The 15,986-nt window shown below is 39.4% G+C and overlaps 1 protein-coding gene and 1 pseudogene across 5 annotated transcripts in view; one reads left to right on the top strand and one right to left on the bottom strand.

Annotated features, from left to right (window-relative positions):
- Positions 1 to 15,986, top strand: part of LOC111769928 (disks large-associated protein 5-like) — a 52,653-nt gene extending 36,667 nt beyond the window's left edge. For 2 of the 5 annotated variants that reach the window (XM_070246999.1, XM_070246998.1), the window contains 3 exons: positions 7,131 to 7,223; positions 12,147 to 12,363; positions 15,755 to 15,986. In XM_070246999.1, coding sequence (XP_070103100.1) covers positions 7,131 to 7,223; positions 12,147 to 12,363; positions 15,755 to 15,801 — 357 coding nt within the window. In that variant the 3' untranslated portion in view covers positions 15,802 to 15,986. Of the gene's footprint in view, positions 1 to 7,130; positions 7,224 to 12,146; positions 12,364 to 13,769; positions 13,820 to 14,929; positions 15,112 to 15,754 lie in introns of those variants that run through there. The other 3 variants (XR_011430657.1, XR_011430659.1, XR_011430662.1) reach the window with 3 other exon arrangements.
- LOC100147162 (PWWP domain-containing protein 2A-like) lies at positions 9,478 to 11,870 on the bottom strand (annotated as a pseudogene).

Here is a 15,986-nt window from a genome sequence, read left to right as displayed (position 1 = left end):
CCCATTTTGAATAACAGTCCTTTATCAGATATGCCTTTTGCAAATATTTTCTGCCAGTCTGTGGCTTGTCTTCTCATTCTCCCGACATTGTGCTTAGCAGAGAGCAGATTTTTGAATATTAATGAAGTTCAGCTTATCAATTATTTCTTTCATGGATTGTGCCTTTGTATCTAAAAAGTCATCACCATACCCAAGGTTTCTCCTTTGTTATCTTCTAGAAGTTTTATAATTTGTGTTTTACATTTAGCTCTATAATTTATTTTAAGTTAATTTTTGGGAAAGGTGTAATGTCTGTTTCTAGATTCTTTTCTTTTGCACGTGGATGTCAGTTGTTCCAGCTCCAATTGTCAAATTCCTGCTCCATTGTATTGCATTTACTCCTTTGTCAAAGATCAGATGACTATATGAGGATCTATTTCTGGGCTCTCTGTTCTATTCCATTGATTTATTTGTTTATTCTTTCGCCAATAACACACTGTCTTGATTACTGTAGCCTACTGAGTCTTGAAGTTGAGTAGTGTCAGTCCTCCAACTTTTTCTTCTTCAGTAGTGTTGGCTGTCCTAGGTCTTTTGTCTCTCCATATAAACATTATAATCAGTTTATCAATATTTGCAAAATAATTTGCTGAGATTTTGATTGCGATTGCATTCAATCTATAGATAAAGTTGGGAAGAACCAACATTGAGTCTTCCTATTCATGAACATGGAACATCTCTCCATTTGTTTAGTTTTTTTATTTCTTTCATCAGAGGTTTGTAGTTTTCCTCATACAAATCTTGTACATACTATGTTAGATTTATACCTAACTATTTCATTTTTGGGGTGCTAATGTAAACAGTCTTGTGTTTTTAATTTCAAATTCTGGTTGTTCACTGCAGGCATATAGGTAAGCAATATCAACCTTGTATTCTGTAGCTTTACTATAATTACTTATTAGTACCAGGAGCTTTTTAGTTAATTGTTTAGGATTTCTGACATGAACTATTGTGTCATCTACAAACAAAGATGGCTTTATTTCTTCCTTCCAATACTATACCTTTTATTTCCTTATTGCATAGCAAGGACTTTCAGTATGATGTTGAAAAGGAATGGTGACAGGAGACATCTTTGCCTTGTTCCTCATCTTGGTGGGAAAGCTTTTACTTTCTCATCATTAAGTATGATGTTAGCTGAAGGTTTTTGTAGCTGTTCTTGATTATCAAGTTGAAGTTCCTTTCCTTTCCTAGTTTGCTGAGAGTTTTTCTCATGAATGGGTATTGGATTTTTTCAAACATTTTTTTTCTGCATCTATTGATATGATCATGTGCTTTTCTGTTGTATTTTATTGATGTGATGGATTACATTAATTGACTTTCATATGTTGAACCAGCCTTTCACACCTGGGATAAATCCCACTTTCATCATGGTGTATAATTCTTTTTATATACCATCAAATTCTATTTGCTAATATTTTGATGAGCATTTTTTCATCTATATTCATGAGAGATACTGATTTGTAGTAATCCTCTCTTGTAATGTCTTTATTTGGTTATGATATTAGGGTAATGCTGACCTCATAGAATGAGTTAGAAAGTATTCTCTCTGCTTCTATCTTCTGAAAGAGATTGTAGAGAATTGGTATAAACTCTTCCTTAAATGTTTGATAGAAATCACCTGTGAACCTATCTGGGCCTGGTGCTTTCTGTTTTGGAAGGTTATGAATTATTGATTCAATTTCTTTGACAGATACAGACTCATTCAGATTGTCTATTTCTTCTTGTGTGAGTTTTGGCAGATTGCTTCTTTCAAAAAATTGATTAATTTTATCTAGACTATCAAAATTGTGAGCACAGAATTGCCGTAGTATTCCTTTATTATCTTTTAATATCCAAGGGAACTGTAGTGATGGTCTCTCTTTTATTTTTGATATTAGTAATTTGTGTCCTCTCTCTTTTTTTTAGTTAACCTGGCTAGAAGCTTATCAAGTTTATTGATCTTTTTAAAGAACTGCCTTTGGGGTTCATTGGTTTTCCCTATTGATTTCCTGTTTTCAATTTCATTGATTTCTGCTTTAATTCTTATTCTTTTCCTTCTGTTTATCTTGCGTTTAATGTGATGTTCTTTTTCTAGTTTCCTAAGATAGAAGTTTATATTATAGATTTTAGATCTTTCTTCTTTTCCAGTATACATATTCGATGCTATAACTTTCCCTCTAAACACTACATTCACTACATCTCACAAATTTTGATGAGTTGTGTTTTAGTTTTCATTTAATCCAAAATATTTTTTAATTTCTCTGGAGATTTCTTCTGTCATCCAAGTGTTATTTAGAAGTGTGTTGTTTTATTTAATACTTTGGGATTTTCCAGCTGTCTTTCTGTTATTGATTCCTAGCTTAATTCCATTGTGGCCTGAGAGCAGACATTGTATTGTTTCTTTTCTTTCAGAAATTTTAAGGTGTGTTTTATGGCCCAGAATGTGGCCTATCTTGGTGAATGTCCCATGTGAGCTTGAGATGAATGTGTATTCTGCCACTGTTGGATAAAGTAGTTTATAGATATCAATGATATCCAGTTGATGTGATGGTGTTGTTGAATTTAATTATGTCCTCACTGATTTTCAGCCTGTGAGATCTGTCTTTTTCTGATATAGGGGTGTGGAAGTCTCCAGCTATGATAGTGGATTCATCTACCTCTCTGTGCTGTTCTATCAGCTTTTGCCTCACATAGTTTGATGTTCTCTTGTTAGCTGCACATACATTAAGGATTGTTATGTCTTCTTAGGGTATGGACTTCTTTATCATTATGTAATACCTCTCGTTATCCCTGATAAGTTTCCTTGCTTTGAAATATGCTGTCTGAAATTAATATAGCTGCTCCCGCTTTCTTTCGATTATTATTAACATGGTATATTTTTCTCCATCCACTTGCTTTTAACCTATATGTATCTTTATGTTAAACTGGGTTTCTTACATACAACATATAGTTGGGTTGTGTTTTTTGATCCACTTTGCCAATCTCTGTTTTTTGATTGATATGTTTAAACGATTGACATTCAAAGTAATTATTGATATAGTTGGGTTAATATCTACCATATTTGTTACTTTAAAAATTTTTTTACCCTTGTTCTTTGTCCTAGTTTTGTCTTCCACTCTTTTCCTGTCTTTTGTGATTTTAATTGAGCATTTTACACAATTGTACTTTCTCTCCTTTTTACTTTTTTCAGTTGTTGCCCTAGAGTTTTCAACTTTACAACTAATGTTTCACTCAGCTTTACAATGCTTACAACTAATCCAAGTCCACTTTCCAATAACACTGTCCCACTTCAAAATAACCCCCATTCCTCCCTCCTTTCCCTTGCATCATTGCTGTCATTCACTTAACTTATATATAAGCATATATAAGCATATATTTATATGTGTACATATTATGTATACATAAGCATACATAATTGAATACATTGTTGCTATTATTATTTTGAACAAACGTATTTGTTGGATCAATTAGTAATTAAAAGGGGCTGGCCCCGTGGCCGAGTGGTTAAGTTCGCGCACTCCCCTGCAGGCGGCCCAGTGTTTCGTTGGTTCGAATCCTGGCTGCGGCGATGGCACTGCTCGTCAAGCCATGCTGAGGCAGCGTCCCACATGCCACAACTAGAAGGACCCACAACGAAGAATATACAACTACGTACTGGGGGGGCTTTGGGGAGAAAAAGGAAAAAATAAAATCTTTAAAAGAAATTAGTAATTAAAAAATAAAAGTTGTTATCTTACCTTCACTTGCTCCTTCTCTGACCCTCTTTTCCTTGTATGGATCCAAGTTGCTGATCTGTATCATCTTCCTTCTCTCTAAAGAACTTCTTTTAACATTTCCTGCAAGGCAGGCCTACTGGTGATAAATTCCCTAAATTTGTGTTTGTCTGAGGAAGTCTTTATTTCTCCTTCACTTTTGAAGGGTAATTTCACGGGGTACAGAATTCTAGGTTGGTAGGTTTTTTCTCTCAGCACCTTACGTGTTTCACTCCACTCTCTTCCTGCTTGCATGGTTTCTGAGGAGAAGCGGGATGTAAATCTTGTCTTTGCTCCTCTATAGGTAAGGTGTTTATTCCCTCTGGGTTCTTCAGGACTTTTTCTCTACCTGTGATTTTCTGTAATTTGAAATGACATACCTGGGCATAGGTTTTATTGGCTATTATCCTATTGGTATTCTCTGAGCTTCCTGCTTCTGTGGTTTGGTGTCTAATATTATTTTGGTGAAATTTGCAATCATTATTGTTTCAAATATTTCTTCTGTCCCTTTCCTCTCCTTCTGGTATTGCCATTATGCATATGTCACCTATTTTGTAGTTGTCCCACAGTTCTTGGATTTTCTGTTCTGTATTTTTAAGTCTGATTCTTTGCTTTTCAATTTTGGACGTTTCCATTGGGATACCCTCACGCTCAGAGATTCTTTCCTCTGCCATGTTCAGTCTACTAATAAGCTCATCAAAGATAGTCTTCATTTCTGTTACAGTGTTTCTTTATCTCTAGCATTTCTTTTTGGTTCTTTCTTAGGATTTCCATCTCTGTGCTTATGTTCCCCATCATTCTTGCAAGCTGTCTGCTTTATCCATTAGAGCCCGTAGCATATTAATCATAGTTACTTTAAATTCCTAATCTGATAATTCCAACATCCCTGCCACATCTTGTCCTATTGTTTACTCTGTCTCATCAAATTTTATTTTTTGCCTGTTGGTATGCCTTGTAGCTGTATCTTGTTAGCAGACATGATGAACTGAGTAAAAGGAGCTACTGTAAATAGTCCTGAGAAGCACTTGTCAAGTTCATGGCTGAGGCACAGGCTTACTAAAATACTGAGACCTAATCACAGGACTATAGAACACTTCCTCTTCCCACACACCCCCACTTCATCATCACATTACTAAAGGACTATTTACAGTTGACTATATAGGTGTATTTCTGGGCTCTCTATTCTAATCCATTGACCTGTTTATCTGTCCTTTCATGAACTACACTGTCTTCTTGCTGTAGCTTTATCGTAAGTCTTAAAGTCAGGTAATGTCAGTTCGCCAACTTGGTTCTTCTCAGTCAGTATAGTACATTCACTATCTTTTGCCTTTCCACATACACTTTAGAATCATTCTGTTGATATCCACAAAATAACTTTTTGGGGTTTTGATTGTGATGGTGTTGATTAAGTTGGGCAGGACTGACATTTTAACAACAGAGTCTTCTTATTCATGAACAATGGATACATCTTCATTTATTTGGATCTTTGATTTTTTTCATCAGAACTTTCTAGTTTTCTGCATGTGTATCCTGTACACATTTTGTTATATTTCTACCTAAGTATTTCAATTTTTGTGCTAATGTAAGTGGTATTGTATTTTTAATTTCCAATTCCAATTGTTCATTGCTGGTATATAAGAAAGAAACTGATTTTTGCATGTTAACCTTGTACCCTGTAGGATACAAGGCTATGTATTTGCTCCAGGAGTTTATATGTTGATCTTTAGGATTTTCTACATAGATAGTTGTGTCATCTTGGAACAAAGACAGTTTTATTTCTTCCTTCTCAATCTGTTTGCCTTGTATATATCCTTTTATTATCTTATTGCATTAGCTGGTACTTCCAGTACGATGTTCTAAAGGAGCGGCGAGAGGGCACATCATTGTCCTGTTCCTGATCTTAGTGGAAAGGTTTCTAGTTTCTCACCATTATGTATGATGTTAGCTGTAGGTTTTTTGTAAACATTTTCTATTAAGTTGCAGAAGTTCCTTTTCATTCCTAGTTTGCTGAGAGTTTTTATTATGAATGGGTGTTAGATTTCTCTGCATCTATTGATAAGACAGTATGATTTTTTTTCTTTAGCTTGTTGATGTGATGGATTACATTAACTGATTTTCAAATGTTGAACCAGCCTTGCACACCTGGGGTAAATTCCGCTTGGTCATGGTGTGTAATTCTTTTTATACATTGTTGAATTGATTTGCTAATATTTTGCTGAGCATTTTTACATCTACGATCATAAGAAATATTGATATTTAGTTTTCCTTTCTTATAATGTTTTTATCTGGTATGGTATTAAGGTGATTCTGGCCTCACAGAATGAGTTAGGAAGTGTTCCCTCTGCATCTATCTTCTAGAAAAGATTATAGACTGGTATTTCTTCCTTGAAAGTTTGGTAGAAATGATCCAGTGAAATCATCTAGGCCTTGTCCTTTCTTTCATTGAGGGTTATTAATTATTGATTTGATGTTTTTAGTAGATATGGGCCTATTCAGAGTATATATTTTTCTTTATATGAGTTTTGGCAGTTGATATCATTCAAGAAATTGGATCCATTTCATCTAAGTTATCAAATTTGTGGGTATAGAGTTGTTTATAGTATTTCCTTATTATATTTTTAATGTTCATAGCATCAGCAGTGATGGCTGACTTTTTTAGTTAGCCTGGCTAAAGGTTTATCAATTTTATTGATCTTTTCAAAGAACCAGCTCTTGGTTTTATTGATTTTTCTCTCTTGATTTCCTATTTTCAATTTCATTGATTTCTGCTCCAACAGGAGCGCTCATTCATTGCTGTTGGGAATGCAAAATGGAGCAGCCACTTTGGAAGACAGTTTGGCAGTTTCTTACAAAACTAAACAGTCTTACCATACGATGCTGCAGACACGCTCCTTGGTGTTTACCCAAATGACCTGAAAACCTGTGTCCACACAAAAATGTGCACAGATGTTTATAGCGGCTTTGTTCATAATTGCCAAGACTTGGAAGCAACGAATATGTTCCTCAGTAGGAGAAGGGATACATAAACTGTAAAAAACAACAACAAGAACAACAAAAGGGAGAGAGATTGTGTTCACACTGTATAATTTAGGATATCTCTCCTACCATTTTAGTCATCAAAATAATTTAGGAGAGTTATTCACATATGACATCCTTTATGTAGATTTTTGAGGTTTATAACATAAAGTAACAATGAATAATTTTACCATAAGAAGTGATTTGAATACTAAATTGAAAATGACAGTCTAAATTTATGTCACCAGTCCAAGTCATTGTCAATTTTTTTGAAACTTTTGTTCATTAGTTTGTAAATTTAATATGGTTAGCATTAATCTGATAAACTTGTGCTGTATTTATTAACAGATACAGGATCTGCGCCACAAATTCAACAGTCTGACCATACTTGAGGAGTGTGGATGGGAGAAAGCCAGCAATACGAGCAAAGATGTGTTTCAGGTAAATTTGTGGATTTCTAATATAGACTCTTTTACTTTAATGAATTTAAGCTTTAGAAACATTTAACTTCAGGTTTTTCATCATTTCACAAAACGTGTCATCTATTACTTACAATGTCCTGATTGTCTTGAAAGAGTGAGGAAAGGTCAACACAAAATTCAGGATGGTCATTTCTGGGGCGGGGGGGGGGGCGGGGGCTGAGATTGGATTTGGTCCCCCTGAGAGCTTCTGAGTTGCTAAGGAGTGGTATGTACCAGTGTGTTTTATTCTCTAGACTGTACCTATCCATTGTTTTGTAGTAATAATAGCAGTAGTAAATAATTTATATAATGCTTAGTATGTGCCAACTATGCTTCCCAGGCCCTTATACACATGGACTCAGTTAATCCTCACAGCAGTCCTGTGAGGTGGGTGCCGTTATCCTCGGGTGGGGAATCTGAGGCCAGGAAGACTCGAGCACGTGCCCAAGGTGGAGCTGGGTTTCTCACTCCAGAACCCATGTTCTTAACCCACAGGCTATGCCATCTCTCTGCTTTATATACTCTTGTGTGTGATGTATTTCAAAATGAAGGAACTTTCTAAGGAGAAAAGAGGAACAATGACTCTTAGACTCTCTCTCTTCTTCCCAAATTTTATCATGGAAAAGTTCCTGTTTTCTCTGTAAAATTGGCTTTGTTGACATGATAGATTCCATTCTTATCTATTTGTAGTAATTTTTTTCCTAAAATATTTTAACTCCAAGCTTTTGGTTCAGATTGCTACTTCTCAAGCCACCTTGGAGCCCTGCCACTTTTTCTTTTGGATTTTAGAAGAACGCCTGTGGTTGTAAAATCAGGTTTCTAAACTGGTACTTTATTACGCTGTGTAATCCAAATAAAAACTGTGTTTTGAATTCTGTCTTAGGAGTTTAAGATGTTAGAGTATTAAAGGATTATGGTAGGATTATTTTACTAATGAAGTCTCCTTATTTTACTAATGAAGTAATGTCTTAGTAAGACATTGGTAATGTCTTACTAATGACAAAGGCCCTGAGGACAGTGACGAGATTGACTGAATGAATTTCAAGTCTGTTAAGCAGGAAGGATGCTGGGACATTTGGACCTCCTGTGGGCATTTTTTATCTGGTGCTTAGTCCTGGGAACATAACACCACCAGCGACGCAGATAATGGCTGTGTCAAGATAGCATTATATCAGAGCCTTGTAATTCTGCCCCTTACCCCCAGTGTTTCTCTCCTACTTTATTTTATTTTATTTTATTTTGGATTTAGTTGATTTTATTTACAGCTTGTTTTTTTACATTTCAGAGCATTACACAATTACATTTTCTCATTTTCTGACCTGCAAACAGATACCTTAAATGAAAATATTTTTTAAAAATTATCAAATTAGGTACGTCCAAAATGCAACAATTACACATATGACAATTAATTCATAAAGTGTAATTTACTAGGACGTATCCTAGGAATTTAGGAACAGCCAGTCAGGAAATCTGACCAAATTCAGCAATCGACTATTTACATATCCAAAGACAAAGCTATCTAAATTCCCAAACCAGAAGTTTGAAAGTTTTTGTTAAATTACCATTGGATGAAAGAGAGAGAGTGATGATTCAAACCTAGCCAGCTGTGACAGACTCAGTCTCAAATACTGGGCTAGGTACCCAGTCTGCAACTGAATAGCAAGCATCTCAGTTTTTCAGACACCTATGCGCCATTCTTGCACCATTATGCACATAGAAAGGCTAAGTGTTCGTTAATTAAAAAGCAAGTAGTCATTAAATATCCACAATATTCCCCCCAGCTCACCAGCCTTACTGCAATCCCGAATATGCAACCTGTGTCACATAGTGACAGGCTATATTTTATATATATATGTGTATATACACACACATATATGTACGTGTCTGTATATATATATACACATACACACAGTGCTAGGTACAAATGGCAATTAACAGTCCCTGCAAAAATTCATTTTCAGTTGAGGCTATGGCTCCTATGCCTTGGTATGGTTTTAGACGTCAAAACTGAAAAATACTGCTAAAATCTCACTTCCTTAAGACAAAATTTGATTGCTTGTTCAGTTTAAGCTTCTCAGTCTAAAAATGGCTATAAGGTAAGTATAAAAAAAGCAGCCAACTGAGTGCAATTTCTCTCTCCGATTTGGCCAGGCTATTTCATAGAAGTTACTCCTAACTAAATTAGGAGATCTGTGGTGCCTTCCAATGGTTCTTGCCTACCTTCCTGTCCATGTTCACGTTTCAAACTATGTCGACAGAGCCCGCACTTCAGGGGTCAGCTGCTTGGCAGCCTTAGCTGCCTCTGTGATAGCCTTGCGATACAGGGCCTTTCTCTTCTTATTAAAGCATGACTGGAAGTTTTCTAAAAAGGGGTAGAGTTGTGAAAGAGCAAGGAAAGATGTTGTTGGAGACCCAAACCATGAAATACGGGCCTCCTGTCGAACTAAAAGGCCGTTATCTTTCCAGCTCACAGTTATGGTAAGAATACGGGCTGGCCACCAAGGGAAGCCATATATCTTGGCCCAAACAATGTCCCCTACACATATGGTCCTGCCATCTGCTGTGACATATTTAGAGACGTTTTTGGAAAAGACTTTCATTTTCAAGGAATTACTGAGCTTTTTCTCTTCCTTTGAAGAGGAGGAAGTGGAGGAGGTGGAAGGTGCGTGCATACTGCCTGGAGGAAAATCAAAGCTTTCAGAAGAACTACACTCAGAGTTGGAGGATTTCAGCTCATCCGTGCTATCAATGCTACACACTGACGCACCGGAAGAGTCAGATTTCTTTGATTTAGGGTCATGTAAACAGAGATATTGCTTTTGCTGCCCTTTTTGCCCAGTGTCTGTGGTTCCTCCTACTCATCAGGCACAAGCACTTCGTTTGTGTCCTGAACCGCACAGCTGGCCTCTTCAGGGCCGTCTGAGGGGCTCTGATTTTCTGAAGGGGCCTCACCTGCTGAGCGGGTAGAGGTGCAGCGAGCCTCGGGCTTGGGTGCCATCTTGCCACTCCGCATTTTCTCAAGTCCTGTCTTCAGAGAGGAGTCATTTTCTTCATTCCTGTACCTTTGTGGCTTTAGACGAACCCAGGGTGGAAGGGAACCTGAGCTAGGATTCTGATAGCGGCGTGTGAAAGGGACTTTTGAATGTGCATTTTTGGACATAGAGGTTTCACTTTGCTTCTTTTGTGCCTTTGCTTTGGCAATTTTCAACACTTCCCGAGCTTTTGCGTGATCCATGTTCTTACTCTGGAGCACTTTTTTAGTACTTAACTGAGCTTTTCATGTGTTGGTCTGAGCAGAAACTTTGACTACTCTGCCTCTGCTGTGAGCAATATTTGAAACCTTAACCACAGCGTTTCTTTTCTGGCTTTCATTTTGGTTTTTCCCATCCACTTTATGGTCAGTTTTCAGTTTTTTGTTCACAGTAGTTATGCTTTCATTTCTCCGTTTTTTATCTTCATATTTAGAAGAGTCACTTGCACTACTACCTTTTCTAATTTCCTTTTTTTCAGCAACAACACTGTTTTTACATTTGTCACACAGGACTTGCCTGGGCTGTAGTTCAATAGCATTCATTACTGAAGTAGGTTCTTCCCTGTACATCTTTCGTTTGGGTCCCTTAATTTTCCGAGGAGGTGGCTGAGGTCTTGATTGGTTATATGTGTCCCTGATAAACAAAGGGGGAGGATAGGTGCTCCTTCGTGGAAGAGAGGAGGTGGTTTGGAAGTCCATAGGCTTTCAGCCAAGCTCGGCTCAGGAGGTGGGACAGGAGGGGGATCCCCAGGAACAGCACCACTCACTTCTCGCTGGACTTCTGTCCCTTCTTGGAATGTGTTACTTTGAAGCTGCATAGCTTCGGGTTTATCCTTCTATTCCCTTTTGGGAAATACTGTCACAAGGGTCCCACGGGGCCCAAACCATCGGAGTGTGTGCTGCTACAGGAAACAGAATGGAGAGCCGTGAAAGGGAGTCTCTGCACTTCCTATCTTTTGGACAGATCCGTGAGGACCCCGGAGAAGAGCTTCTCCCCGAGGCGGAACGACACGACGCGCGTCCTCAATGACGGGGTGCAGCGTGACCCGCACCTCCGAGCGGGGATGAGTTGCGACAGCGCGGAGTCCCGCCCGCCGGCGGCACGAGCGCGGGGCTGCGGGCTGGGGCCGCGGCGGCTCCGGGCGCTCCTCGGGGGCCGGGGGCTCTCGGGCGGCGGGCAGGGGAAGGCGAGGGTCGGCCCTTCCTGAGCGCGGCTGCCGCGGCTCCAGCACCCGGCGGGCGGGCGGCTTCTCCTCGGCCTCCAGCCCCGGCCCCGCCGCCTCCGGGCTGCGGGCGAGCTCCCCCGGCGGCGGCGGCGGCTCGGCCTGAGGAGAGGACTGCTGGCCGTCGGCCTCAGTGGCCGTGACCGGGAGGGGGTCCGTGCCGGCCTCGCTGCGGGGACGGGCTCCATCTCCGGCTCAGCCTCCCCGGGGGACGCTGCAGGCGCTGCCGCCATTTCTTCCTGGCTTCTCCCTCCTCCTGGTCCTCTCCTACTTTACTTTATAGGCCACTGTTAAGATTACTGAACAAGTAAAATCAAACTAATCTTTTATCTGTACTTTGAAACCATTCCCTCAGACCTCTTATTCATTGACCTCTCCTCCCATCAGTTAGCCTCGTTCTCTAGTTTCCATCAGTTTTTAGACATGTTGAGGGGTCTTGTCTTTGTTTACATTAAATGACAACAGCCTAGACTAACTCCTTGAGGGCAGGAACTTTGTCCTTTACCTTTGACCCCCAGCACGTTTAGCACATACTAGGAACTTGATAAGTATAAGACGGATGTGTGAAATACTTCAGGTATGCTTTATTTATTTTTCTTATAAGATGGTAACGAGTTGCTTTAGTAAATGTCATAATTTCTCTTTGTAGGACAAATTTGTTTCAGGTATAGCGAGTGAACCAAAACAGGATGGTGCTGGGATCGCAGATGGGGGTCGCCTCGCTGCTGTGAAGAAGGCAGTGAGAGAGAGGATGCAGCCGGGAGAGCGTGCTGAGGCCGTGGGCTCTGCGGTGCCGAAGGAAGTTGATCATATAATGTTTGACGCTGGATCTTTTAGAATCGAAAGTCCCGTTAAATCGTTCTCAGGTTAGTTTTTCTGCTGAGACTACTTAAGAAAAGTATTTGGCTTGGATAGGAGCTTGTACAGGAGGTGAAAAAATTTTCACAGGAAGTGATATAAGCTGTCTGTGATTTCTGGAAAATAGACCACATCCTCACCACCAAACACTTGCAGATTTCGTTTGATGGATGGGATTCGATTACTTGAAGTGACAAATCTCCTAAAGTTGCTTTTCTGTGTTTGCTAAGTGACTTCACTTCTGTTATTAGCCCCTAACCCCACGGTCCTGGGAGGAAGGTCACAGGTCCCAAGAGGGAAGGGAGATGATGAGGAGTGAGGTGATTTCCTTCAGGTTGGTGCCAGGCTGGATGAGAATTTCAGATGCAAAGGAAGCTTAGGCACCAAACCATCACACTTCTCTGGCTGTGCTTAAAAAATGATGCTTATGGAAGGTGGATGTGGTTTTATTTTCATTTGTATCAAAACTTTTGCCCAGAACTTTTGAAACACAGTAAATGTGCTAATTTCAAAATATTCCAAGGAAATCAGCTGAGGTAGAGCCCAGTTGTGGTAGACCTATTAAAAATCAACAACAGGGGCTGGGCCTTCCTGGTGGCGTAGTGGCTGGGCTTCTGCACTACGCTTCGGTGGCCCAGGGTTTGCAGGTTTGAAACCTGGGCACGGACCTACACACTGTTCATCAAGCCATGCTGCAGTGGTATCCCATATACAAAATGGAGGAAGATTGCCACAGATGTTGGCTCAGCGGCCATCTTCCTCACCAAAAAAAAAAAAAAAATCAACAGCAGATACTAATCCATGTTGGATATAAGTAGCATTTTACATTAGACCAAACTATTTGGGATCCTTCGTTGTTTGTGAAGACTCAGAATTAGAGAAATTCCCTGAAGTTTTTTTAGTTCTCCTCCTTTTCAACACACATCGTCAAACCTTTCTTCCAAATGACCAATTTTTCTTCCCTAATGCCTACTCCTACCTACTTTGTTGTGATTGTCATGCATTAGGAAAGGGCTCTTGCGTTTCTGTTATAATATAGCGTGTGATAGTTCTGCCTCCTCTCTTCTGCTGCTCTGTGGTGCTCTTCTGGCTGGTGCCTAACGCAAAATAAACATCACCTTGGCCGGACATTTCATCTTCCCCAGCTGGGTTCTTCATTGAGATTGTTTTGGGCACCTTTAATGTTACAAGCATGAGATTTGTTTGTAGAAGTCCCTTTTTATGCTGAAATTAAGGATGAGAATTTTACTAAAAAAAATTTAACAACATTGAAAAACTGTTATAGCATAAGATAATCTATATTTTTGTCTTAGCATTTGATATATGGAACTTCTCATATCTTTCAAAGCTTTGTCCATTTCTAATAACCCTTGACTGTGAGAATATTTAAAAAGTTAAAAATTCTTTTTTTCAGCAGTATTTGATAATAAAAATCTCATGACTGAATGCCATCTTCTTGATTCAGTAAGTTTTCCAACTTAATCTGAAAAGTTCTTTTATATTCTAGATTTGTTTTATAAAATGAATATTACTCAGTTTTTAATTGAAATGCAGTTTAAAATTTACATCTTGTTTTTTTTATCTGAAACCATTTGTTATTCATTTTTATCAAAATGTGAACAAAATTTCGTGTTTACATACTTTAAAATATAGTTTGTTTTAGTATTAAGCTCTGAAGGTGTATTTCCTTATGTGACTTATGTGTCAAATGTGCTGTGACGAGTCGGTTGAGTACATGAATATCTAACATGTGGCCCGGGTTATGCAGGTGTTTCTAAGTGATGCAGGAAAGTGTAAGGCAAGGTTTCCACCCATCTGAAGCATGCGCTTGGGGACACGATGTCTAGCCTAGCTTCAGGTGTCATTGGCTGTTTTCATTCTAATTTGCTTAGATTACTCTAATTATGTTCCATTTTATTTGGAAGCCCCCAGCCTTTACTTTTGGTGACCTCTTGCCTCTAACTCCAGCTCCAGCATCAGCCCTCTGGGCAGCCTTCCCGTGGACGCTCTCGTCTCTCCCGTGTTGCCTCATGTCCAGGCACAGGGGCACACGTTTAATCTCTCATGAGGAGGGGGATATGAATGTTATGTTCCTAAAGCATGTTGTAACTTCAGGGCTCCATTTCCCTGATCCACCCTGGGCCTGTCTCAGGCAGAGCGTCTGCCTCGTGTTCAGGGCCACTGGCACGGACACGATGCAGCAGTGCTGTCTTGCCCACTGAGTGTTTGCTGCCCTGGTTTTCTGCCCTTCCACGTGGTTGTAGTTCAGCGATCTGGGGTAGACCTGTGCCAGGTCATTTTAATGTGTAGCCCGGCTGAAACTCTGGTGTACAGCCTTACCTTGAAATTTTCCAGGGCAATTGCTAAAATGGCTCAGGGAATGGCCTTGGTTTGTTGATCTTTGATTTCAGAATGTAAACAATTCATTATGGCAAGTGTGGGATCAAACAGCAGCAGCTGTTGTTAACCTCATGAAGCCTGGCCAATGCTTGGCTTCCTGAAGCCACCAGTTCCTTCAGGACCTCTGTTATCTTGGCTTTCATTGGCTCTCAAAGATGCCTTCTTGGTTTTCAGGCTTCTGGGTGGCCTGGTGTCTCCGAGGCAGAAAGAAGTGTGTTACTATGACCCACACTCTGGTCCTTCTTGGTTCCAGCTGCCTTTAATCGCAGGCTGAGACCAGAGGGTCAGGCATTTTGGCATAAGGCCCATTTATAGAAACTTGACTTCATCTTGTTCCTAGAGCTGAACTCAGAATGGTAGGTTCTGATAATATATGATCTTATAAGTAAATCTGGAAGCTAATGAATCACAATATTCTGTTTTTCATATATTAGTAATATGATTACAAGTACTTCACAGTTATCTATACATTATCTTGCTGATAAATCTTAGTACCTTATAATTTACTCTCCTTGTGAATTCTTTTCTACTTCTGTATATATTAGAATTTTGATTTTTTGATATGTTTTTTGTTGGTCCCACTGTCCCTTTCACACCCAAATTATGACTTGCTCCATGGCCTCACTTGAGCCTGAACTGGGGCTGGAGGGGGAACAGAGCAAAGGATCCCACAGGATCCGACTAGTAAAAGGCATATTAAGTGCGGCTCTATGGGTTAGGATTTGTGGACTCTACATAAGTGGCTTAAGATGTGACCTCAGTTTTATTCATTCTGCATGTGCTGCTGAGTCCATTTACGTGTTAATCACCCTTTCAATGAAAAAAGCTATAGTTTCGACATTATATCTGCTGGAAAGTAGCATAATCATTATGTTAATAATTTTATTAGGTACAAAAATGTTATGTTATTAATTAATCCACTATTAACTTGCAATGTTGCAGACTAAGTTGGTGAAACTTGAATGTTACTTTAGTGACTTCTCTGACTTTGTTCTCTAGCCACGCCCGGGGTGCAGTATCCCTTCACGCAGGTGGAGGAGAGGTGACAGGAGCACACCAGACACTCTTCCTTTGGTGGGGGCTTAATTGCCTTTTCACCTCGAACGCCTCCTAATGGAAATCAACCAGAAGAACTGTGAATTAAAAAAAAGCAAAACATTGTTTTCATAATCTCCATGCTGCAGTGTATTCTTCGAATACTGAAAAGTTAAAGAATATGGATTCATGTTCA

This window comes from Equus caballus, chromosome 22, assembly GCF_041296265.1.
Source record: "Equus caballus isolate H_3958 breed thoroughbred chromosome 22, TB-T2T, whole genome shotgun sequence".
Lineage (NCBI taxonomy): Eukaryota > Metazoa > Chordata > Mammalia > Perissodactyla > Equidae > Equus > Equus caballus.
The sequence above is the reverse complement of the archived record's forward strand: the minus strand, read 5'-3'. Positions and strand labels throughout refer to the sequence as shown.